Source organism: Cyphellophora attinorum (genome assembly GCF_001299255.1).
Source record: "Cyphellophora attinorum strain CBS 131958 chromosome Unknown Contig35, whole genome shotgun sequence".
Lineage (NCBI taxonomy): Eukaryota > Fungi > Ascomycota > Eurotiomycetes > Chaetothyriales > Cyphellophoraceae > Cyphellophora > Cyphellophora attinorum.
The window spans coordinates 126,650-151,184 of record NW_017253263.1 but is presented as its reverse complement, the minus strand read 5'-3'; the positions used below and the strand labels follow the sequence as shown (position 1 = coordinate 151,184).

Genomic DNA, 24,535 nt, shown 5'->3' with positions numbered 1-24,535 from the left:
TGGTCAAGGCGGAAGAGTGGCGGTGCTGATGATCTGGAGTTGGAGCGGAAGCTGTTTGTTGTGTCTGTGTCTGTGTGAAGCAAGAACGAAAACCCCAGGTACAGACCTCTGCGGGCATCATATAGGTAGATTCTGCGCGTGAGTACCTTATTTGGCTGAGGCCACGATTTCCTCAAAATGCTTCTTGGTGATACTTTCCGCCGTTGACTTACGTACCACAGAATAGCGAAGCTTGATATCCGTAGGCGGCCAGCTGCTCCTGAGGTCTGTTGCTGCCTTCCCTGTGGCTCCCCTAGCATAAGGCAGTGACCCAGGAGAACACGCCTCTCTCATCCCACTCAGTCTTCTCCAACGACGCTCCAAGTGTCCTCATCGCTCTCTTCTGACGGCGCTATGACGCCACTGGCCTGAAAAGCCTTGTCGCGCTCATTGACGACAACGGTAGCTTCATGTAGCGAACAGACTGCGTCTTCGAGCACTTCGAACTCTCTAGGAAGGGCAACACCATCGTTGGCGTCAAGTTTCGCTTCCAGATATCTGACGTAGTTCCAGAGAGTCGATGTGACGCCGCTCAAGAGAGCCGGTTGACGTTCATGTACACTAGCTGGGTCGGAAGACGGCGGCGGTGCCGCAATTTGTTTCACCCCGTAGCCTTGCCGGTCTTGTTGTTGGGATCGCGGCACTTTCCATCGCGCCAGGTCGATCGTGCACTGGCTGCGCATCTCGTTGAGCTCGCTGGTGATTCGAATGAGGTCTTCCTGAGACTTTGCGTTGGTCGCTTCGAGATGGCGTATCTTGTCGCGATATGAGGCTTTTTTCTGTACGAATTGGGATGCAGATTGGATTCGCCCGTCGTACCAGGCACGCCACTGATCACATTGTTCCTGAAGTGCGTCTCTATGATTCTTGAGATCAACTGTGGCCCTGATTTGACGACGGAGGTTCTCGGCCATGCTGTCTCGGTCTTTACGGATCCGGCCACCTTGGGACCACCTTCGCCCTCCGGACAATTTTGCTTCTTCCTCCACCGAGCGTGCCTGGTCCTTCTGCAACTGCGCCCGATCTTTGTGTAGTTGCTCCCACGCCTCATCCAACTGTTCCTTCTCCTCGCGTCGCTGGGCTCTTTCGCCGTACAAAGCCTGCCTGCTCTCATGTAGCAGCTTCCTTTCCTGCTGCAGCACCTCACGCACGACTTTGAGTCGGTCTGGGGTGGTCCCCAGCGCCTGTTTGAGCGTTGCGATTTGCTGCTGCTTGAAGGAGTAAAAGTATATTATCCTCATTATGACGTACGAGAGGAGACCGGATACACAGCCTCTGATCGTCAGGATGACCGGATAGTTGTCTTTGAGTAACTTGTAAGGATTGATGGGAGGGACTAAGTCATCGAGAGAGGTGTAGTTCTTTGTCATACATGCGTCTAGGGCGGCGCCGAGAAGCGAAAGACTCCAGATAGTGTGCAGAATCAGCACAGGCCCGACATATGTGTCGATGTAGTTACGCTTGTACGGCGGTCGTTTGCGTTGGGCTGCACCATAGTGTTGAGCATCTAAACGTCTGGAAAGAGTTCCAAACCTCCACACGGCCAGGGGACATGCGACCCCCATCAATACTGCAACGATGAATTTGAACATGGTGCTGCAAGATGATGGAGTGATCGATTGGTTTTGCAGGCCGGGCTGATGGCGGCGTTGATGAGCTGCTGTGAAGTGGCCTTTGCAATACTTATCGCAGGTGTTGACGGTCGGTACGAGACTGGACAAACGGGAAGACGGAACAAGATGGCGACTTGTCTTTGTAAGGGGACAAGAGACAGGTGTCCCAAGGTACTCAGAGCGGATTTTCGCTCCTGTGAAGGCCAAGCATCAAAACACGTGGAAGGCGCCTCAGCTTGGAACGTTAATCGTTAATCACGTGCGTGAGAGCCAGCTTGCCGCCTGAAGCCTCCCCATCCACTCCGCCATCTCGAAAGGCAGAGCCAGAGGTGTCGCGGGTCAGTCATCCAAGGTCAATGTTTCCGCGTCTCCGTCCATCTTCACCCATTTCAGGACGCCGGTCCTGGGATCACAGTTGACGTACTCCCACCTTGCCTCACCTCGTTTCAACACACTTACCTCATGCCAGGTCATGAACTTCCTGTTGTCGCCCCACTCTCGAGCGTGCTTGTGCGCGCCCGTGAAGATGGCCATATGGGACGGACTTGTGCTGCTCCACTGTTCCAGATCTTTGAGGTTACGGAAGAAGCCTGCGCCGCATGTTTCGTTGATAATCATGGGCTGTATACTAACCTTTGAGCCGGCAGACTTGGTGTCAACGTTGCGCAGCCAGCGCAGCCCGAGCGTGCCAGTGTCTTCTGCATTCGTCCACAGGTAGGTCATACCTTTCATCAGCTTCTCCTGCAGGCCCCCTGGACGCTCGTACGCGGCTGCTTCGTCAGCAGGACATTGATTCCAACACTGTCCAGACCGGATGTGGCACATGTTCTCGTAGTTGGTGCCATAAAGGCGCTGACCTAGACCTCTAGGTCGTGAGGATGGAGAGGGTGACTGGATGGCTGGATCGTCGGACGGTGAGGTGACAAGGTCGTCCGTTATGTGCCAGGTTGTTTTGGCTGACTGAGTTTTGGTGGCCGCCTTGGTCGTCCGGAGTTCGTCATGGCATCCATTGCCATTGCTATGCGTGTCATTGTAGCTGATGGGATGGCTGCGGTCGGCTTCGTTGACATCATGGCCACTTGTAGTGCCATTCAGGTCCTTGTCAGCCTCCGCTCTGGTTGCTGCGTCTGGCACCGGAGTTCCTGGGACAGCGAAGAGATCGTTCGCACTGGCAGGGAGCCGATCGCGCGCGGCGCCCCAGTATGCTGACAACTCATGTCCCTCGCGTGTGATGCCCGGTAGGCTCGCCAAGCCGGGACTTTCATGCAGTCCAGCGTAGTTCGTCTCCAGTCGAGCCAGCGGAGTCGTGAAAGACTCTGTCCAAATGCCGATGGAAGAACCGAACCGCCTGACAAGCGGGACTGGTTTAAGCTTCGCGATCGCGGAGTCGAAGTCAGACTGCGAGAGGAAGTAGAGCACCCAGACACGCGATCCTGGAACATCGTGTCCAAGCTCGGTCTCGGTTACAAATGAGTCATGTGCTGGAGCATTGATGGAGTCTATCAGGTCGACCAGGGCCTCAGTAGCTTTCATAAGCGCAGGATCGGATGATGCATGGGACTGTATGCCGATATAGAGAGTATGGACTTTGTCAATGTTCTGTGGAAACTCCAACTGCCAGCGTGGTACCGGAGGCTTCCACTTGGGAGGCTGCTTTGGCGGATAGAGTCGAGCACCTGGACACGCCATGCTGAATCTCAGAGCAGAGATCAGCACATCGCCAGCGGAGCAGTAGTATCAGTCGCGCTCTGCTAATGTGCGCGCAGTCATGTATTTGAGGAGCTCAGGCTCGAGACTAATGACCCGAGGATAAGTAGATTTTATGACGACACTTGCCTTTTGCAGACTTTTGGCCTTTCAAGTTCCAGGCTGCCTTCGATTATCAGTTACCTTTAAAAGGCACACCAGTTGTTATATTGCAACAGTAATGGTGGCATTTTTGAATTGATTTCGATCGAAGTGTGATGATGTGGTCAAGCTGGAGGGTCAGACCCGCGGTCCGATCATTCAGTCAGCCCTGCGACATGCACGTCACTCCAACTTGAAAAGCTCAACCACCTGCGCCCAGGTACAACATCCTGCACAAGGTTCTCGCGTGCGGTTAGCAGTGTCAGATCGGAGGCCAGTCGTCTGCACTCCTGTATCGAAGCTCGTTGAACCATTTGTGGTGCCACAGACGTCAAACGCAGAAGCTGGCGGGGATGAATCCCACCCGCTAACACGTCGTTGGTGAAATGCCAGTGGACTGGCGTGTCCGGACTTCTGGTCTCGACGGTGCGAGCCCTTTGACGAGCCCTCACGGGAACGAAGCCACCAGTCGCCAGATATCCGTGGGCGCTCACTTCTTCTCTTTGCTCAATAGCGCCACTAATCTCCACAAGTTCCGGATTGTGTCAGAAGCTGGGGGCGGAGAGTGACTCTTGGCAATGCTTGGTCGCCCAGGTTGGTCAGTGTTTCGCATTCCTAATAAACCTCACCACAACACTCCCCGCTATGAGACGCAGGCTCTCGAGACAAATAGGTATAATGTGACTGGCAGCAAGGAAAGAGGCGATGTTATCTCAACGTATCAAACTTATAATGCAGAAACTCGAAACGGACAGCCTCCGGGTCAGCTTACACGAGCTCAACCTGTCATAAAAGCCATACAGATACCGCACACCGACATCTCGAAAATGCCGATACTCAAACAGGCAACCGTGGCTCTTTCATCCCGGGGACCTGTCAGCACACCAACACCGTGACAGGTTCACACATCTGTCGCTGCTCGCTGATAGGTGACAGATCTAGGCCCTGGCGCAATCCGACGGGGCGCTTTATCGAACAAGTATAGACCTTCACCACCATGCAACGATGTTCGGCATTTGCAAGCCTGCTCTTGGCATACCAGAGGGGGATTAGGATTTGAAAATAAGAGATCGCGAATGGCACCTACAAACACTGACAAGAACCATCTGAAGCACCTCATTTACAGTTGTTCAGGATCCTAGTTGCTGTTTCCATTCTCCTTCGCAAAGTAGTCGCCATGGCCATCACTTATCCCACGCTATCAAATTATGAGACCTTGGCTGCAAATGCGCTTATCGACGCCGGCGTTCTCAGCCAGCACGTCAATGTTGCGGGCGGTGATGCCGCGCATGAGGCGAAGATCGGAGGACTGAGAACAAAGCTCTTCGAGTCCGCCCAAGCCCTACTTCAAGCAGTGACGCCTCCGGAATACACCTTGACTCAAGGACTCTCTGCCAGTGTATGTTTGGCTTCGGTAGGATGTTCCCAAAGCTGACAGTCCGTCGATAGATCATGGATCTCACGGTCTTTCGGTACATCAGTTGGTACGAAGTTGCTGAAGGCGTCCCCACCGACCATCCCATCTCCTACATTGATCTAGCCATCATACTTGGTGTCGACCCTGTCCAACTCAAGCGCATCCTACGCTACGCCATGACCAAGCACGTCTTCACAGAGACTTTATCCGGCCAAGTCGCTCACACCGACGCCTCGCTACTCTTACTTCAAGACGGCATTGCCACCATGAACCGATACTCCACCAACCGAGGCTTCCCCATTGCAGCTTCCTTCAACGACGCGATCGAGAAGTGGGGCCACGGCGCACAAGAAGCAAATCAGACAGCATTCAACATCGCCTTCAACACCAAATTGCCACTCTTTGACCACCTTGCGACCGATCCTGCCTATGCAAGGGACTTCCACCACGTCATGAAGTTCTTCAGCAAGACGCCGCCCATGAGCATCGACCATATCAGGAGCGCCTTCGACTGGAAATCTCTTCCTGCCAACGCCACCGTTGTGGACATCGGTGGCAGTTTGGGGCACTGTACCTTGCCATCCTCGAAGCCAATTCTACCGTGAATTGCATCGTCCAAGATCTGCCCGAAGTTGTCGCTCAAGGCACGGATCCAATCACATCTACCGTACCCAGACATCTCGCCTCGCGCATTAGCTTTCAACCACATAGCCTCTGGGACGTGCAGCCGCAAAGGTCTGCAGATGCCTACTTCATGCGCATGATCTTCCACGACTGGCCGCAGAAGTACGCAGTGAAGATCCTGCGGCAACTCGTTGCAGGCATGAGAGCGGGCGCGAGGTTGTTGATCATGGACTATGTGACGCTGGAGCCTGGCAAACTAGAGCCGGTGGACGAAAAGCGTGTCAGAATGCGCGATTTGCAAATGATGATTATGCACAATGCACTGGAGCGTGACGTGGAGGAGTGGACGACGTTGTTGGTTGAAGCGGATGAGCGGTTGAGATTGGTCGGGATTACGACGCCGGCGGGGAGTGCGTTGTCAATATTGGAGATCGTACTTGATGCGTCCCCAGCTCTAAAGATCACTCCACCTACTCCGGCGACAGAAACAGCCCCCGGAGACGCCGACCATGTTACCGACGAAGGTCTCATGAACTCGGCAACATCTAGGCCTGAAAGCGAGGCCGCCGACCAGACCAGTCCACGCTCTCCCGATTCCTTCGCCTCCTTATCTTCCACGAACTCGACCACATCAAGTCAAACAGAGCCTACAGCCGAGACGCCTGCGGAGCCTGCTTCAATTGCGAGCCAAAAGAGCCTCACGGAGATCGCGACTTCTATCATAGACGAGGAGATCCACGGCGCTATTGTTGTCTCGCTCAACAACAACGCACATGGAGCACCTATCGTGGTCTGAGTGATATCTGAGCTTCACGTTACTTGGTGTGGGCGTGGGCGCAACGATGATCGCTAGTTAATACCTAGTACTGGTACCACTGGCATTGGGATTGGATTGTCTTGGCTGACGAAATTTACGGCTCCGCATACACTTCACATTTTTGGTTTGGCTTTCCAGGCCGAGATTTTGCTTCTCTCAACCTACGACGTACGTATCAACGGGGCCAGGTCCAAGCCCCTGATAAGATCCATCGATCGAAGCCAGTTCCTCATTGGCGAGGCCGCTGGTTTTCTGCACTTCTCATTAGCTGCCCGTTCCCTTATACTTCTGATCCTGCACAAGATGACTAACTAGGTTGAACTCTATCCCGAGGCCCTGAGAAGCGCTTGCCTTGACGACCACATGAGCCGATAGCATATTACTTATCGGACCTTCGTCGAAGGCCATTTGCAGCATGAGAACCTACCAGCTGGACATTACAGCAACATGCCTCAGCATACTTTCATTGTTGTCACTAACCGGCAGCTAACCCAGCGTGAGATTGAGCTCCAATCGGCTACAGCAAGATCCCATGCAGCTAGAGCTAGTTGGAAGTATCCGGGGACATCAACTCAGAAGTCGATACGCACGGCAGGCAAGCTCGCAAAGCCGTTAAATGACAAGCAGCAGCAGCAGAAGCCTCGGGAGCAAGCGATCTTACCGGCAGAGCATGAGCAAAGACATAGAAGAGGTCGTGAGGGTGCCTGAGCCGTCTTCCACCAGAGCCTGGCAGTGGGTCAAAGGGACCAGTTGTGATGACTTCGAGATCATACCGGGGTCTAACAAAGGGATTGCGCCGTTCGCGCTTGAATTCCGTAAGTCCTACAGCTTTCTTTTTCAACATGACTAACACACCAAGTGATCAGAGCTGTCGCGCCAACTGTTGCGACGGCCAATGCCTGCTTCGGCGTCACAAACATCTACGGCAGATGGCTCCTGGAGCACATGGGCAAGTCTCGCGAGCTCTTTCATGTCGTCGTTGCATCGATGAAAGGAGCGCGTGACTCATTCACGGGCCAACTGGCATGTGCGGACATGCTAGCGCACAAGACCGCCGCCATCTCGCTGCTTCGAAAGCGGATCTCGAAAACAAACGCTGTGGTGGACGATACTGTCATACTCACGATGCTGCTCCTGGCTCTTCTGGAAGACGCGCTTGGCGATCGTCGCGCTTACCAGATACATCGCCAGCAGGTCGGTCAGCTGACACGTACGAAGGCTACCAGCATTACTGGGGCAATAGTGACACAGTAAAATCCCCTTGCCCGAAAGAAGCGCTTCTATTGACCAAGGTAGATTCGAGACGTGGAACTTTCTGCAGTCGTTCATGAAATATACGCAGGGTAAGCACAAAGGATATCAACTCAACATCACGGACCGCTTCTGTTCAGCATTTCCGCCAGGCTTCCAGTCACTGGTCCACGCCGATCGATTGTCGCCCAAGACCGTCCAAGTCATCGAGCGGGTTGTCACTCGACAGAACTGGAGCGCGAGCGATTTGTACACAAACAGCAACCCATGGGAAGATGCATGCTACCGCGATTTTCGAGAAGCTTGTCCTGCCCTCAACATCCCAAGTGGACCGAACGGACCAGCTCTGGAGAAGCTGATCTGCTTGGCTCTGATTCGATACTGTCTCAATATGGTGATACTCGATAGACCGCGGGCGTGTGTCTACCATACGCTTAGTATTGAACTTTTGGATACACTGCCGCAAGCAGTCCCGTCGTCAGACGCGGTGGAACGAGAGGCGCTGTTGTGGGTCTACAACATGGCTATTGACTGTTGGGCGGTCTCGTACCAGGCGATTACCCCTGAGGCAAGTTTTCTGATGCAAGAGATGGGTGTCAAGTTCCCTGAGACCTTGGGCTGGACCGTTGATGACTTCGATGCGTTTGGGAAACGATATTTGTGGACTGAGAACATCTCGGGCATTCTTCACCAATACTACGTGACGGGTGCCACAACTTCCACTGCGCCAGCACACGCCCAACACGAGACATCAAGCGCCTCGCTCCACAAAGACGCACAAAGGATTGCTTTTCCCACCGTGCCTGCTGCTGTCCCGAGCGTGTGAGTATGTGGCGGGAGATACTAGGCGCAGGGTAGTCTATATGTCATGTCAAGGGACAGTGCCCGCAGTCGATCGTATCATCTGGCGTCATAAGAGCACGGTATGTGTTCTCGGGATGGATTCCGCTGCCTGTCATTTGCCTCATACCACACTGTCCCAGGGCATTCTGATGACAATGACTTGGTAATCACCTGCAGGGAGTGGTAGCCTGGCACCTGCCTTTGGATGAGAGCGTACATCCTTCTTTGCCTGCAAGTGAGGGACTGCATTGTTTGTATTATTTTCTCATTGCTTACATACACTTCAAGTGACACCTGCACTCTCTTGGGTATCGCCTCGAAAGCCAAGGCATCCCTGCATGCCTTCACGGCTTGGCATCCTTGACCGCGTTTATACCTAAGTATTCCAGCACTTCTGACTTGCAAAGGAACAATTCTCTCACATCATCCAATACATGCAATACAACCATGTAGTCGACGTTTCCAAGACTACTCCGAAACATGTCACCAAGCGAAGCAACCATACCGTCCGATGACGAGATTGTCTCCGCAGTTGAAGCGGCGAAGCACTCCAACCCTTCAGCCTCGCGCAACGACATTTTCGCCCTAGTCAAGACGCTTAACTCGTGGACCATTTCCAACAAACAGATCAAGAAAGCCGTCGATCCCAAACCACCGCCACCACCCACTATCATTGGCCCAGCTCTCCCTCCCATTACCCTTCCGAAGGACGCACTCGCAGCTCAGCAGGCCTACAAGGACACATCCACTCGCCTTTTCCGCCTCTACGGCCGAGGCGAACACGACTATGGCTGCAGTCCGAACAGCGACCAACAGATCCGCATCGATATAATGCACAAGCGACTTCTTGACGTTGGTTGTCCAGGCCCTTTTCATGACGATGACAAGGAAATCGTTGGGTCCGCCATGCCACTCCAGGAAATGCTGAAGTTCTACTATGCGGCAGGAAAACAGGTGGGCCTGACGAAGGAAGATGTGGCCCGACAACTGGAGGCAGAGTATGGCGTGAACCCGCTCCCGTACGAGGTTGTCGAGTCGGAGGAGACCAGAAAGGAAAGACAGGAGGTCTACGCGAAGAATCTGGGTGAGGGAAAGAAGAAGATACTGCTGCGTGCACCAGAAGCGCGTAAGTACATCCAGCTGGATGCGAAGGGAGAACCGGTGTTTGACGAGAAAGTGCATGGCGAGTTCACGGTGTTGGTGGTGAAGATCAAGAAGGGCGACGGGCTGACGGAGTTTGGTCGGGTGTAATGCTGGCACTTCGATTGTTTCAAGAACGATGCTGCTCGTCTGACCTAGTACGTCACATTTGCAGCGGAAGCAACTTCCCTGCACGTTCCTCAGACCCTAAATTCCACAACAACACAGTCTCACTGCCTGCCCGTCTCCAGACATTACCTGCCCAATCTCTGCCCCCATCCATCGACTCAGCATAACCAGCCCTGATCAGATGCTAACTTCCCGGCTCTCTGCTGCTCGACCGGACAACCAGCAAGTGCAGCGCTTCCCATATCGGATGGGGCAGAGTGTCCAGTGATGTCTGTATTCCATACTCGCGTTGGCTGCGCTTGTTGCCTTGGTCTTCGATGCAGTAGACCTGGGCAGTGAGAGCTTGACAACCTGGGACTTGGCTTCTTTTCCCCTGCCGGCCTTCGACTGTACTGCCTTCCTACTCATGTTGGCGGTAGCAGGCTTGAGTTTTGATGCCGATTGCAGCCTTTTGGGCTTGCTGACTGCGCCCTTTGTCGTGTTCTTGCTCTGAGCTGCGTCCTTTTGGAACTTGCTGCCACTCGCGGAGTTGAGCGGCGCGGGAGTCTTCTGCGTAAGTGGTGGGTGGGATCCAGGTTGGCAGTCGTCACTCAACGGCGTGTCCTTCTTGTCAGTCGTTACTCCTTCTGCCTTCTTGCCGGCCTTTTCCCTGTCCACGTCTCCTTTGACCGCCTTTCCACTAGCTTCAGGCTTGGCCGCACTCGTGTTCGCGACCTCATCGCCAACAGTCCAAACCACATCCCTTCCATCCCATTTCCATTCCCCTTTCGTAGCGTGCTGCCCACCGCCCATCACATCCAGCCACTCCCGCCCAGTCCTCAGCCGGAACATCTTTCGCCACATCTCGATCGCAAAAGCCCTAACGGTCCCCTTTGGCACGCAAGTGTGTGTTTCGGCACGGCCGAAGGCATCGCTTTTGATGTTGAGCATGCAAAACACTGGCGGGAACTCATCGACGTTCGTGTAAAGCTGGAGAGATGAGAGCCGGGCGTCAGAAAGCTGAACTCTAGTGTGAAGAAGATGTGCCGGAGTACGGGCGGCGATGTACAGGTGGCTGCGAAGGGGCGATGCGGGAGAGGAGACGCGCATTGGGTGGTGCGGGTTGGAGGACGTGGAAATGGGAAGGGTGATAGATGGTATAGGAGAGGTTCCGGTTGTGCTCACATTGCAGCGCTCCTCGATCACCTCTGCCGCCTTCGGCTGTGCCAAGGTCAGAGAGAATGTGAAGCCATCTGTGGGATCCGTGTACAACGTATAGCCGTCGGCGAACATGTTGACTTCGGCTTTGTCGAGCGCGGCTTGGAAGGAGCGGACTTGGCGGTCGTTGGGGTTAGTGAGCGTGCGTCAGGCAGGAGTCTATTGTGGCCGAGGTGGAACTTACTCGTGCTTTCTAATGATAGCATTTGCGTTGGAGGGGACCGAAGTGGTGCGCTATGGCCTGACGATGTCTTTCTGGTAGGTCTCTTGACAGGCTGTCGGAGCTTTCGCTGGGTAAAGTCATACACCGCGGTGACACGCATTGGGCGGGCTTTCTGCTTGACGAACGAGTCGATCAGCCAGTCATAGTTGACGACTGAAACGCGGGGATTCCTTCTTGCGTCAACAACTGCCAGCGTCAGATCAGTGTTGTCGAGAGATGAGCAGATACAGCTTACCAATAGGATATGATCGGTCCCAGGCCACCTCTGAACAGAGAAGATGGGTGGTTTGAGGAGTAAGGGTAGTCCCAGTGTAGACCCCGCCGTTGTTCTCGATCCAGCCGCGGACTTTGTCATTATCCTTGCCGTGGTCGTTCGTGCTTGCGAGGTTGACTCGCTTGAATCCTGAGGGCATCGCTGCGGTGGACAGTACAGTCTCGGGGGAGGATGTAGCTTTTGTAGAACGTTCTAAATGGAGAGACAAAAGGGAGTGAGATGGTAGGGAGATCAGAAGCGGAAGTAAGGGGTGGGACGGCAATGAGGAGACAAGAAAACATTGGTAGATATACCGAACAGAGTGAGAGAGAGGCGAAGGTAGAGCGATGGTACTGATCAAGAGATGAGCTCAACGAACAGAGATGAGCATAAGGAGTAAAATGCTAGTAAGAAGGAAAGATGAGTGCTCTTTGATCAATTGGAGCTCACCTCATATCACTTCCCTGAGGAACGCTTCTATCTTGGCGACAACCTGCTTTCCATCAGTTTCAACACCACTTGAGACATCAACGCCCACGATGCCCCGTCTGACACTCTCCGGAAGACCCTCGAGGACTGCTCGCACATTGTCGGGACTCAGGCCTCCAGCCAGGAACACCTTCAAGTTGGGATCCTTCTCAAATAATGCAACGATCTCGGCCACGTTTACTCGCTGGCCTGAGCCTCCAGCTCCCGCGTCGAGTAGAGCAATGTCGTGATAGCCACGAGTCCGGATCTCGATTTCGGTCGGCGTGAATCTGCGGATGACTGGGACAGGAATTTGTCTCGCCCATTCCAGAGGTTCCTGGCCGTGTAGCTGGACCAGATCAAGATCGAGCTTCTGGATGTCACTAAGGATCAGATCGAGTGGTTGATTGAGGTACACTCCGACCAACTTTACTCGTCTCGGATGCAAGACGGTCTGTGAGGCTTGCTCGTAGAAGTCGGTACCAGTGATCTGTATTTCTCGCATTGACGGGCGAGGTGTCGAGTGTACGACCTGTGAGATCTGTATGGCAGTCTCGTCCGGAACGAAACGATGCCTCGTTGTGGCTCTGATGATGCCGACGAAGTCGGCCCCGTTCTCGATCGCTGCTTTGGCACCCTCCACAGACCTTGTCCCACAAATCTTGGTGATCAGTTTTTGCGAGGGTACCTTCGCGGCTCCGTTGGACGATTCGCCCAGTAGCTCCGCGACGAAGGTACCCGTATCAGCTGCTCTCATCAGAGCTTCGCCAACGAGAATAGCTTTGACGCCATCTTTTCGATATGCAACCACATCTTGCGGTCCCGAGATACCACTTAAGGCTGCAACAATGGTGGTCTCCGGAATGCCAGCCATTAACCTGCTCGTCGTTTCCAGATCGACATCAAAGCTTGTTAAGTCGCGATTGTTGACACCAATGACCTGTGAGCCGAGCTTCAAGGCCACACTCATTTCATCGGGAGTGTTCACCTCGACCAACGGCTCCATGCCGAGACTTTGAGAATACTTGTACAGATCGGTGAGCGTGGCGACATCTAGCATCTTGACAATGAGCAGAACAGTGTCTGCGCCGGCAATTCGAGCTTCCAGGATTTGGTATCGATTGAAGATGAATTCTTTGCGAAGCACGGCCGGTCTGTTGGGCATGCTTTCCAGTGCTTGTCGGACTGCTCGTAGGTCGTCGATACTGCCTTTGAACCATTCTGGCTCTGTCAGCACGGATATGCAGCTGGCCCCTGCTTGAGCGTATTTCTTTGCTTGTGTTGGTGCGTGTATTGACAGTGCAATGTCTCCTTTCGATGGAGATGCTCTTTTGACCTCGGCTAGTAGTGCTAGAGAATGTTTTGAGTTCCTCAGCCGATCTGGAAAGGAGATCAGCGGCGGTGCAAGGCCAAGATCGTAGGTTGCTTGCAGATCCTCCATCCTCAGGGAGGGAATCTGTGACTGAGCGGCAACAGCGGCTCTGCGGTGGGCGTAGATTTTGTCGAGTATGGATTCCTTCTTTGAGGGTGCATGGCCATTCTGTTTAAGCTGTGCCTTCTCAGTCTCCGCGGCGCGCATAGGGCCATTCTCACTCCAGGTGCCACCTTTGAGTCCGAGGAAGTTCTTGATCATCGTCCTTCCGCCTTCCGTTAAGATACTTTCGGGATGAAATTGAACTCCTTCGATGACAAACTCCTTATGTCGCACTCCCATGATGATACCCTTGCCGCTATCCGGACCTTTCTCGATCCAGGACGATACCTCGAGCGACTTCGGAAGCTCAGGATGCGTACCGGCCAAGGAGTGATAGCGGGTCACAGGAACGTCTTGCGGAACATCATGATAGACTCCGCCGCCATCATGTCGCAAAGGAGAAGTCTTGCCATGAAGTATCTCGCCAGTGACATCGACCTTGCCTCCGAACTCAGAAATGATACATTGCTGACCCATACATACTCCGAAAATCGGGATCTTGCCTGCAAAGTGTCTGATGGCAGCCTTGCTGATTCCAGAGTCCGTATCTGGATGGCCTGGACCGGGACTGATGACCAGCTGCGTTGGCTTCTTCTCAATTAGCTCGTCGAGAGAGATCTTATCATTCCGGTAGACGGTGACAGTGGCTCCTTCAAGTAGTAGATACTGGTAGACATTCCAGGTGAAGGAGTCATAGTTGTCGATGAGAACGAGGTTGCCTGCAGTTGGCAATTTTGGGGCCGGAACAGGCTGATGTGGCGAGTGGTCGATGAGGGTCAAGGCCGGCATTGCGAAGGTGTGAGATGGTCGACAAGCGCAGACCACGCCTTCTGGTTGCAGGATGTACAGGGGAATTGGGCGAGAGCTAGTGCCAGTCAGATATACATATTCTAGTATCGTCCTGAAGCTGACAACGGGTGGGGTTGTTCACCGCATCATACACGCACTATGGCTTAAAAAGCGAGGGCGACTTCTGTGTCATCGTCGCGGTCTCAAAACTTCCCCAACTTGAAGAAATTCCTTGGCGCTCGAGGAAGACCAAAATGCGCTAGGACTAATTCGGCTAAGGTATTCCGCGGCGTGTCATCTTATCATTCCCTGACACGACGTGTTGACGAACGTCCTGGGAAATATTCGCCCTGGAACGAGACCTTGGAACCAACTTTAAGGTGACTCCTCGAGCAAGCGCCCGACGCAGCACTTCATCACTCACACTCCGGATGCCTTGCCGACGCGCTGATGCGAGACACCAGAGCCATCCTAAAGGCAGTACCTACGCAGTCCCATTGACCTTTGACGCGCCCTTCACTGGCGGAATCTGCCCACGCTGGACGAAAAGATCAATCGCATCCGTGAATGACTGATACGAATCGATATAGCCATCGAAGCCAAACCTCCTGGCCTTGCTCATGCTCAATGTAGCACTCCAGGTACGCTGAAACACCCAATCCTGAAATGCCCACGTACCCGAATCCCACGTCGCCTTTGCCTGTGGGACACCAGCCTTGTCGCAGATCCTGTCCCATACCTGCCGCTTATCCTTCGCCCACTCATTGAGGCTGAGCTCGAGCTGCAAGTCGCCCTCCTTGGGGTATGGGTTCCTAAAGTGCGCAGCTGACGACGCCTTGGTACCAACGTACGCCGCCACACGGGGCCACATGTACTTCCAGCAAAAGTAATCGCCGTTGGTGACATTGAAGCTTGATTGCCGGTGTTTGCGCTGGTAGACGCCCAAACGGTCAGCTGCGAGATGATGCGCGCGTCCGAGACGTCATCGGTGCCTTCCCAGTAGCGCTGATTTGTCGGCATGGGAGCGTCGACGCCAAGCTCTGCGCACACCAACATGTACAGCACAATGGTAAGCGCCTCGTTCATGCCGTTAGGTTTGGAAGTCGCACCGATGATGGCCTCGGGTCGCACTACGTTCCACGTCCATGCCTGCCCGCGCTGCCGCTCGATCAGGTAGTCTTCCTGTGGGTAGTAGAAGTTGCCAATGGGCGAGTCCAGGCGAGGGTCTTCTTCGCGTGCAGGGGATGGCACAGGGAACAGGTGCACGTTGTAGTGCTTGCCGCCAGTCTGCAGTGTGCAGTTCTGGAGATTGGGAGCAACTGCAAGCAGCGAGTCCAAAAAGTTGGCGAATAGTTTCTCATTAGCGGCGTTGAGCTCGTTGAAATCGTCCTTGTGGATATATGAAGAGAAGTAGGCATGTGTGACACTGCTGCAGGTGTCTTTCATTTTGTTGATCAGTGATTGCACGTCATTGGTGTAGTCGAGGGCGATGAATGTAATGCGTGGATCGGAGACAGTGGTTTTGAAGGGGGACCTCGATGTGACGATCAATTCGCTCCATTGTGAGGCATCAGTGTTCTTGACGAGGTACTCGAGCAACGATGAGCCTGTGATGCCGTTGCCACCAGTTATGAATGCAACTTTTGCCATGGTAGGTGCTCTTCAAATTGCGTGAAGCTGGAATGTTCGGCAGTCGTCTGGTTCATCGTAGCTACCAGATGGTCGAGCGACGTAATATACGTAGACGCTCACACTCGTTCACTCCTGCGACACACCAACAGCTTTGCGGTCCAGGCAATCGGTAATCTGCAAACTTTCTCGTGTGGTGGAGACCCTCCCCCACAAACCTGGGGTGACGCAAAAGCCTGGCAAAGGTGGTGGATTATGCTTTGTCTTGCAGATCGTCCGCAGATGGGACCTCCAATGTCCGGCGCCATACTTGCGCGGAGGACCAATACTCGAGAAAGACGTCCCGGCAGCGGAACTCCTACCCGACCACGAAAGGTTTGATCGCGACTAACTCTGCAAGTCGGATGCCGGTGGCAGCACCATTAGAGTCGCCTTCATACAGCGTGGTGTCGGTTCTCCGTGCGACAGAACGCGGAAGCCGCGACTGCAATTCTGTACGTGCCGTGATACTTCGCCTGGATGCATTATACTGCAGTCGTCCCCATCAGCCGCCTCAAGACTTCTATCAGAACTGCACTGGGGTCTTTTGCCATTCTTTGCGATCGCCATGCGACAAAGTGGTCTGGACGGACAAGTACCACGCCGTCGTCCTCAACACCCCGGATCTTACTCCAATCGCAATAGCAATCCATATACTCGCATCCGAATCCGATTGAGTGGCACCTTACGGGAAATTCAAGCTGTCCGCTTGCGTTTTCAGCCGCTTCGAGCCATCCTTCACCGCCAGTTCCTGTCAGCAGAGTAAACCCTCCGTTCCCACAAAGATCGAGACTCGATATCCTTTCGGATTGCGCATCCCGGGCGAGCCAGACATGTGGCAAGTGATAGCCAGGGTACGTGCTGATCATGATATCCTTGATCTTGTATACTCCAGAGAAATCAGGAGCTCGATCACCACTCTCGACCAGCGTAGCCGCACTCCCGACGTAGGTCTGGTTCATCTGGATCCCCAGCGCTTGCACTTCGAGATCCGTAGCTTCGAATGCCAGGCGTAAATCTTCCCGCCTCTGCCTGCCCTCTGGTGTAGCAGCTTTGAGGAGTGCAGCACAGCGCTCCCGGCTATCGCTATCAAGGCCCAAAAGTGACCAGATGCGGCGGTGGAACTCCATCCCCTCATTCGCCCTTCGAACGACTCCGTCGCCTACCGGCTTCCTCTCGGGAGTCAGAGTGTCCAACAGGCTCTGAGCAGCCCACCCACGTAGAACGAATGCAAGCTTCCATGACAGATTGAAGGCATCCGATATGCACGTGTTACTGCCGAGGCCATTGATAGGGGGATGCCGATGAACAGCATCACCAATGCAGAAGACCCGGTCCTTCTGCCAGGTTTCCGCGACTTGATTATTGATTGTCCATGAGAATGTAGACAGAATCTCGATGGGTACTGTGTCGTCGCCTATCATTTGGTGTAGTCGCTTCATAATATCTTCTTCGCATGGCGCATAATTGCTTATGTCTTTCGTAGCTGGGTGCATCGATACCACAAACTCTGACCATGGCCGTACCATACGAAAGTTGCCCACGGCTGACCAACCGGGAGCTTCAGTGTTCAGTACCCAGTTCAGGCTTCCTGGCCGATGCGCGATATACTTGGTAAGATCCGCCTTGATGTGCACATTGAAGGCCGTGTTGATTTGGGTTCCGATGATAGGGATACCGAGGCCATCCAAGACAGCGCTACGGGCACCATCGGCACCCACAACGTACTCTGAGCGTATTGAGTACTCTTCTCCCGTCACTCGATCGCGCAACATGGTGAGTACTCCGGCCGCGTCCTGCTGTAGACCAACGAACTCTGTAGAGAAGCGGAACTCCGCTCCTGCTTGTGTCGCGCTCTCGACGAGAATGGGTTCAAGCACGCTTTGCGGTAAGTCCGACATAACGCACGGGCTAGCCATCTCGTAGTTGCCCTTCTCTGACGGTTTGTTACCCCACGCCCAAATCCGGCCATATTCTTGACCTGCTAACGAGTCAAGCCATGAGGTATGTTGCATGTCTGAACGTGACAGTCAGCGACATCACGCAAGCAGCTGCAATCTCAGGTACTTACCAGACGCAGGGCTCGCAACTTGCGCAAGTCTTGGTTCGAGTCCAGCATCTCTGAGTACCTCCATCGCCCTCTGATTGAATATGTGTGCCCTTGGCGTATTCGCCGTCGACCTATGCCGAGATATAACGAGAGACTTGATGCCATATTTGGCAAGAAACAGCGCAGTAGTTGCCCCTGATGGCCCAGTCCCAATAATGAGGACTTGATAGTCCATATTCGGAGCCGGACTGCTGGTCAGTGCTACTGAACTGTCAACGTACGTTGCGCTGAGCACTCTTTATGGGCCTGAAGGCTGTAGACTAAGCTTGAAGGCCATGAACAGCTCGGTAGCGTGGTCTGTCCGCGACGAGCCAATCGCAGGTGTCAGCCAGTTCAAATGCGACAAGCTGCAGCGGCGAACCTTTGCAATCCAGGCATATCTGGTCCGTGTGCGGCTATGGCTTCAGATCCGAAGACCCGAAGCCGTATATTTTGCGCAGGCGACTGCTGGCCGAGGGTCGGACACATCTTGCGGGGATGAAGTGATGTTGACCCAGCCCCAAGTGGGCCGCATATGTTGCATGCGCGATGTAGCTAGCGCGAAAACCACATTAACCGAGACACTGGTCTTACTGCGGGCAAGGTGAGAACGATCTGCGCAGCAGTTTCCGAAAGTTGGTGGCAGCCAATCAACAGAGAGTTGTTTCCGGTAGACATCCTGGGGTAGATCTGGGGATGATGGCAACGTGAAGTGCCTACCAGTATCCAGCCCGTCCTGGCATTCCTATGGTGTCTTCGGCGTAGAGCCTGTGTGACAGATACTAGATGCTCATAATCTGACCACTGTAACCGTTCCCACGCACATTTATCAGACGACGCTCTACTGCACTTGATACAGGATGACCTCGACTGTTGCATTCACAGCTGATTCTGAGGTATCAGCAGCCTCGAGATGGAGGCAATACCTCGTCCTCGCGCTTGCAACTTACCTGGTCTTCAAAGTCGTACGTTCGCAAGCTGTATGACTGCTTGTATATTGACACAGACACGCAGTTGATCCATCCATTCATTCTCTCGCCGGTTCGTCATATTCCTGGACCCTGGTATTGTCGCATTTCTCGATTGCCGTTGCAATACGCGACTTATCAACGCCGCAGAACAGCCTTTGTCACTGGACTGCTCGATACCTATGGACCTATTGTTGTTATTGCGCCAGACCAGGTCCATACGACGGACGATACGGCCATGAAGACCATATACGACAAGACCTCCATCAAGACTAGCTTCTACGCCTCCATGGGCAGCTGGAAGGGCGTCACCTCGACTCTCGGATTTTTGACCTACCCAGAAGCGGCACCATCACGCAACAATCTTGTGCAATGCTTTCAAAACCGCAATCTGGCGGCACTGATTGACAATATCGAATCACACGTGGATGACTTCATCCGTATCTTAGATCAGCGCGCACAGGCTAACGAAGCCGTAGACGGAGTGGTCATTTCCGTCTTCTCGCATTGGATATCGTCACGGATGTGCTCTGGGGCGAGAAGAACCGTCTCTTGGCCAACGTGAACGAAGAAGCCGCTCGAGACTTCATTCGCCGCTTCCATGCTTTCAGTACATGGAACGCAATGAAAAGCTTCATACCTGGCGCCGACCTTTTGGTCCGTCTGGTCGGCAGTCAGCGCTGGAAGAGGTTGCGTGCAGACTGCAACGACCTCGATATCACGGCTCGCGAGGCCCTGGAAAGGTGGCAGACCGCAGACGCCGATGCAGACCGCCATGACAAGGATGTGTTGTCGATGCTCCAGTCCATGAACACTTCCAAGGCATCGGCAGTCCCTCCCGAAGATGTATCTGCGTACATGGTGGAAATGCTCGCAGCAGGGTCGTCAACCACTTCTCATACGGCTGCGTTTGCCAGCTTTCTCCTGACCAGGCATCCCGATGCCCAGCGGCGGCTCAGAGAAGAACTCGCCGCTGCGTTTCCCTTGCAGGATGAGATGGACATTCGAAAAACGGTGGACCTGCCGTTTCTAGATGGCGTCCTTAGAGAGACAATGCGTATGTATCCGATGATTCCTGGCCCGTTGGAGCGGTATACTGGCAGCGATATGACCATGAGTGGTTACAATGTTTGCAAAGGTGTCATTGCTTCCAATGCAGCCTTCAATCAAGGACGTCTTCCTCATGTCTTCCCTGAGCCAGATTCCTGGAAGCCAGAAAGGTGGATCGAGGCTACCGAGGAGATGAAGCTGAACTGGATTCCATTCGGGCACGGTTCGAGGGCGTGTCCCGGATCGAACCTTGCCATGACAGAGCTGAAGTACATGATTGGGAAGATCTTCCGAAAATTTCAGGCAGTCATACCTCCTGGACATGAAGACGACGTACTGGAAATGGCCGATGTCTTTGCGGCTGGATCGAAGTCAGGGACTTGCTGGCTCAAATTCGAGGCTGATAGGACGAAGTAGCTGGGAGGCGCCAACTCAACCATCTGGCTTCCAGCTCACTGGTGCAGACACCAAGAGTGCTGCCGCTTGGGCAAAGGATGACCAACTGCCGGGACTGATACTGTAGAGAAGAGAGACAAAGGCTTGCATCACTTCTTTCGAGTTCCTGTCGCATATCACAAGCGTCGTGTGGTCTGGAAGCTCAATGTGCATATCGTTAGCATCGGATGGACTGGTCGAAGTGCTAGAATTCATATATGACCACAGAATCACGGCGGCATGATGCAGACCAATGAAGGCGAGTAGATTGAACTTGACGCCTTTAGAGCCTCCCTTGTCAACCTCACTAGCGATGAGCGAGAACAGGGAGCAGGAATGTTGTGCAGCCAACCTGGCTGATGAAGATGTTGTCCACTTCTTTAGCAAGGCAGTCGGGAATAATTCCAGGCTCCCTTGATCAGACAGACTGTATTGCATTTGGTGAAGTTCTGATATCGGCGCATGTAATCGCAGATGCCCAAGGTGGAACAGTACCAGTCCACTCATGAGACTGCCGCGGTCATTTTCATTTGTCAGAAACGTTTTCACCACTTGTAGAGCCCCTTCCCACTTGACTTGGGATTGGAGGACGTATCGATACTCCTGCGCAAGCCTGTACATTGTTCTTGTGAGTGTTGACAAGCTGTTGGACTCCCTGGAGGGTGGGTAGAATGATTGAGATGCTCCTGCAACGGCAGGGAGCAAAATGTTGGAATCATCCCGAGAATTATTGCACTCCGAAACCCCAGTCAAATGTGGTAGTGGAGTGTGTCCGTATCGGTAACGCCCAAGGGGGCTTTGGAGACCAAACTGAAGTAGCTCATGAGCAACTGGCTCCAGTACAGGCAGCGGCTCTTCGGGCTCCAGGGCAATATGATAGAGCTCCGATGCTCTCAACTTCCTGCATGGCGAACGATCATGATCGATCATGTGGAGACAGGCATCGACAGGCATGGCATCTGCACGCCAGACAGCGTCGCAGGAAGGAAGCGTTACGTCGAGTTCTTCCATCGAGAGGAGTGGCGGCGTATCTAGCAGGACACTAGTGTACGTGTCGGCTCGGAAAACGCCGAAGGCAAGTCTTCTTCGCCCTTCCAGCTGTAACCAGATTGCCAGACGCTCGTGACTGCGTTGGGTTGATCTGAGCAACTCGAAGCTCTGATGAGCGCGTTCGTAGAGATCTGCAGAATACAGACCCATTCTTCTAGCCTGTGCTATCAGAAGTGCGCCAAGATGCTGAGCGTAAGTGAAGGCCTTTGCCTGGCCAAAGTAAAGTGCAGCAACTTGAGTGTAAAGACGAGCTTGCGCAAGCCAGGTGAAATCTTCGTCATCATGGTCCAGCTCGAACCCCATAGTGAGATATGTGCGGGTCTTACTGTGCATCATGCTGCCGAAGGTCACACTTCCTGATCCCCCATACATTGCTCCGATCGACACCAGGACTAGGCATAGAAGAGGATGTAAAGTGTCAATATCCAATTCCTGCTTGGCTAAGACAGGCCACAAGGGCCAGAAATGCACCAGATAGAGATCCATAAAATGCTCCATTGCTGTTTGTTGAGGCGATAGGTCAATGTTGAAGCTTTCACAGATCATGGTCGATTTAGAGGACCAATGTTCTCCATGTCGATTACTAGTGAAGGGGTTTGAGAAGCCAGCAACGGCGTATGAGGTGAGGTCTTCGATGACGATATTGCGCTGCAATGCAAGAGAGGCTTCTGGTGGATGTGTAGGGTGAGGCGACCTTTGGACTGAGCCACGCCACACTGATACGTGAGGCACGTTGCTAGCGAGGCCATGTTGCTCGATGGGTACACCATGATCCGAAAACAGCGGCCCGCAGGCTTCTGCGGCAACGCTGTACCTCGTCTCGTGTGCCGCTGCGAGAGGCAAGAAATCATCTGGTTGCAAGTATATGCTTTCGTGTACCCACGCCCATGAGTCAATGTCGCCAATTCCGCTCGCGGGGTCCTGAGAGACTTCGAGTATCTCTAATGGGACACTGTCTTCTGGCACATTGTCGGGATTGTGATTGGAGCTTTGCGACACCGCATAAGCATTGCCAGGCTGAGAACATACATTCTTGTCGATGGCGTCAGTAGCGAACTCATCGGACAGACCGAGTTGCGGCGATGGGAGTTGTTCAGAAACGGTCAATTGATATTGGTGTTGTTCTTGTGAAGCACAACCCATACCTTCTGTTTGATTGGTGAGCATCGATCGGCTCATCCGTCCAGTTCTGGTAGGAAAGCGGCAGTCATGACCATTCTGATTGCATGGGTCGCAAGGGCTGCCACCAGTGCATTTGCGTCGCAGCTCAGCACAGCGGACACAGGCCGTGTGACGACGCCGTCTTGATCTTGGACGTCCGATCTGTCCAGAAGCCTCAGGCCTAGGATTTGAGCTTCTCGTGGTGTGATGCATAACCTGATGCCGCGACAGTAAATCGCGTCGCGAGAACGAAACCTGGCACTCCTTGCACGTGTATTGCTTGCTGCGGGCATGGTTTTGAGCATGTCGGTTGAGGGTATACAAGGAGGCATACTGCCTGCCACAGTCACCGCAGTCGAACATGTTTACGATGTCTCGTCATCATCATAGAGATTCTATCACGAGGAAACGACAAGATCCATGGATGATGGAATGAAATGTTGTTTCAGCATGCTAAGAAGTTGATGTGCGGGGGCCTGGGGCAGGAACCGGGGGCCGCTGTTGGGCCATGGCAGGCGCGACCCACGTGTTAGGTAACAAGCAGCCTACGTACTACGACACCTACACACCACTCAAGATCGTTACATGCTGCATACTACAGAGCCTACACCGCAGCTGAGCCTGGCCAAATTTGTCGAGGTTCAAGGTCTTCCTGAAGTTCAGATTGTTCAGTACATGAACACCAGCAGTCTACAGCTTGCTTGCACAGCAATACCAATCGAGCTCGATCAAGCTCGCACGCCATGAAGTAGCATCTACGACAGTGCTACTCTGTGTATCCTCACAAGAAGCTCATCTTGTTCGAGAGGCGTCCGATCCGTGCAATCTCAACGCAAACCTCGTCACCATGCTTCAGGAACACCTGTGGCTTCATGAACAGAGCAACCCCTCCCGGTGTACCTGTCATAATGAGCGATCCCTTCTGCAGAGTCTGGCCTTGACTGCAAAAAGCCACTAGCTGGCGCACGCCAAAGCAGAGGTCACTGGTGTTCGACTCCTGTCTCTTTTCGCCATTCACCAACGTCTTCAGCTGAAGCCCACTCGCATCCCCCAGTACGTGGGCTGCGGTCAGACAGGGACCTAGCGGTGCGTACTTGTCGAACGACTTGCTGAACGACCACTGAGGCACTGGACCGGCTTTTCCAGTTTCGCGTTGCCAGTCTCGAGCAGACACGTCGTTGCCCACAGTATAGCCTGCAACATAGTCTAGAGCCTCTGCCTCACTGACGTCTTTGGCATCCTTCCCTATCAGGACCACGAGCTCCCCTTCATAATCACACTGTGACTGTGCTATCTTGGGAATGGGTATGTCTTCACCATGATCTGCCACAGATGGCGCGGGCTTCGTGAAGACCGTCGGGCAGGTGGGTAAGGCACGGCCCGTTTCAAGGACTACACATACGTCAGCTGCGTGTATCGACAGGCAATCGAACATTACCAACTATGCGTTTTGTAATTGAGACCAATGCACCTCACAATTGGAACGTCTTCTGGACGCAAGGGTCCAAGCAGTCTTCCAACACGCTCGACCCTGCCTGTGGGCGAAGCATCGAATGGGCTCGACCCCTCAAGCACCTCAACTTCCAGCTTGCCAGCCCGAGCAAGCTGACTGATCTCTGTTTCTTGACCTTTGCTCAGTACTGGCTGGCCATATTTGATATTGTCGCTGTCGGCAAGACAGTAGCGGACCAGCCGATCCCAAGCGACAAGTTTTGACATGCTTCTATCCTGCCAGTCTGTAGTCGACTTGACCTGCACAAGGGCATCAAAGCCGCCATACTCTTATTGAAATACATGAACATTGTGCATGCTAGTGGTCCGTTGTCGATTCGGTCTCTGTTGCCGACCATGATCCGCGGTCTGTGCTGACAGGTGCCAGCGGTCGTCTTCCGTCCTCGGGAACGCGCACACTCGCTCGCCCGGATATTGTGGTTACAACCATTCTAGCTTCCCAGCGGATAATGTGGTTCCAAACCTTTCAACCATCGG

The 24,535-nt window shown here is 53.6% G+C and overlaps 12 protein-coding genes across 12 annotated transcripts; 4 read left to right on the top strand and 8 right to left on the bottom strand.

Moving 5' to 3' along the window:
• Positions 1 to 338: 338 nt before the first annotated feature.
• On the bottom strand, positions 339 to 1,631 carry AB675_10471 (uncharacterized protein; the record flags this gene model as incomplete). Its single annotated transcript, XM_018139246.1, has 1 exon — positions 339 to 1,631. One exon carries the CDS (start codon positions 1,629 to 1,631, stop codon positions 339 to 341), a length of 1,293 nt encoding a protein of 430 aa, XP_017995842.1.
• Positions 1,632 to 1,991: 360 nt separating this feature from the next.
• On the bottom strand, positions 1,992 to 3,341 carry AB675_10470 (Phenylacetaldoxime dehydratase; the record flags this gene model as incomplete). The annotated part of the gene is made up of 1 exon (XM_018139245.1): positions 1,992 to 3,341. The coding sequence occupies one exon, from the start codon at positions 3,339 to 3,341 to the stop codon at positions 1,992 to 1,994; it is 1,350 nt and encodes a 449-aa protein (XP_017995860.1).
• A 1,336-nt stretch (positions 3,342 to 4,677) lies between these two features.
• Positions 4,678 to 6,337, top strand: AB675_10469 (6-hydroxytryprostatin B O-methyltransferase; the record flags this gene model as incomplete). Its single annotated transcript, XM_018139243.1, has 3 exons — positions 4,678 to 4,899; positions 4,950 to 5,469; positions 5,538 to 6,337. The coding sequence occupies 3 exons, from the start codon at positions 4,678 to 4,680 to the stop codon at positions 6,335 to 6,337; spliced, it is 1,542 nt and encodes a 513-aa protein (XP_017995952.1).
• Positions 6,338 to 7,028: 691 nt separating this feature from the next.
• AB675_10468 (uncharacterized protein) lies at positions 7,029 to 8,435 on the top strand (the record flags this gene model as incomplete). The annotated part of the gene is made up of 3 exons (XM_018139242.1): positions 7,029 to 7,173; positions 7,218 to 7,608; positions 7,655 to 8,435. 3 exons carry the CDS (start codon positions 7,029 to 7,031, stop codon positions 8,433 to 8,435), a joined length of 1,317 nt encoding a protein of 438 aa, XP_017995930.1.
• Positions 8,436 to 8,932: 497 nt separating this feature from the next.
• On the top strand, positions 8,933 to 9,703 carry AB675_10467 (uncharacterized protein; the record flags this gene model as incomplete). The annotated part of the gene is made up of 1 exon (XM_018139241.1): positions 8,933 to 9,703. The coding sequence occupies one exon, from the start codon at positions 8,933 to 8,935 to the stop codon at positions 9,701 to 9,703; it is 771 nt and encodes a 256-aa protein (XP_017995929.1).
• A 195-nt stretch (positions 9,704 to 9,898) lies between these two features.
• Positions 9,899 to 11,554, bottom strand: AB675_10466 (uncharacterized protein; the record flags this gene model as incomplete). The annotated part of the gene is made up of 3 exons (XM_018139240.1): positions 9,899 to 11,034; positions 11,103 to 11,327; positions 11,377 to 11,554. 3 exons carry the CDS (start codon positions 11,552 to 11,554, stop codon positions 9,899 to 9,901), a joined length of 1,539 nt encoding a protein of 512 aa, XP_017995864.1.
• Positions 11,555 to 11,845: 291 nt separating this feature from the next.
• On the bottom strand, positions 11,846 to 14,125 carry AB675_10465 (Multifunctional tryptophan biosynthesis protein; the record flags this gene model as incomplete). The annotated part of the gene is made up of 1 exon (XM_018139239.1): positions 11,846 to 14,125. The coding sequence occupies one exon, from the start codon at positions 14,123 to 14,125 to the stop codon at positions 11,846 to 11,848; it is 2,280 nt and encodes a 759-aa protein (XP_017995889.1).
• Positions 14,126 to 14,609: 484 nt separating this feature from the next.
• AB675_10464 (uncharacterized protein) lies at positions 14,610 to 15,775 on the bottom strand (the record flags this gene model as incomplete). The annotated part of the gene is made up of 2 exons (XM_018139238.1): positions 14,610 to 14,950; positions 15,001 to 15,775. 2 exons carry the CDS (start codon positions 15,773 to 15,775, stop codon positions 14,610 to 14,612), a joined length of 1,116 nt encoding a protein of 371 aa, XP_017995875.1.
• A 503-nt stretch (positions 15,776 to 16,278) lies between these two features.
• AB675_10463 (2,4-dichlorophenol 6-monooxygenase) lies at positions 16,279 to 18,078 on the bottom strand (the record flags this gene model as incomplete). The annotated part of the gene is made up of 2 exons (XM_018139237.1): positions 16,279 to 17,810; positions 17,865 to 18,078. The coding sequence occupies 2 exons, from the start codon at positions 18,076 to 18,078 to the stop codon at positions 16,279 to 16,281; spliced, it is 1,746 nt and encodes a 581-aa protein (XP_017995927.1).
• Positions 18,079 to 18,742: 664 nt separating this feature from the next.
• Positions 18,743 to 20,423, top strand: AB675_10462 (Trichodiene oxygenase; the record flags this gene model as incomplete). Its single annotated transcript, XM_018139236.1, has 4 exons — positions 18,743 to 18,847; positions 18,897 to 19,337; positions 19,391 to 20,271; positions 20,318 to 20,423. The coding sequence occupies 4 exons, from the start codon at positions 18,743 to 18,745 to the stop codon at positions 20,421 to 20,423; spliced, it is 1,533 nt and encodes a 510-aa protein (XP_017995916.1).
• Positions 20,424 to 21,084: 661 nt separating this feature from the next.
• On the bottom strand, positions 21,085 to 22,528 carry AB675_10461 (uncharacterized protein; the record flags this gene model as incomplete). The annotated part of the gene is made up of 2 exons (XM_018139235.1): positions 21,085 to 21,165; positions 21,332 to 22,528. 2 exons carry the CDS (start codon positions 22,526 to 22,528, stop codon positions 21,085 to 21,087), a joined length of 1,278 nt encoding a protein of 425 aa, XP_017995903.1.
• Positions 22,529 to 23,327: 799 nt separating this feature from the next.
• On the bottom strand, positions 23,328 to 24,265 carry AB675_10460 (Fumarylacetoacetate hydrolase domain-containing protein 2; the record flags this gene model as incomplete). Its single annotated transcript, XM_018139234.1, has 2 exons — positions 23,328 to 23,938; positions 23,989 to 24,265. 2 exons carry the CDS (start codon positions 24,263 to 24,265, stop codon positions 23,328 to 23,330), a joined length of 888 nt encoding a protein of 295 aa, XP_017995950.1.
• Positions 24,266 to 24,535: the final 270 nt, after the last annotated feature.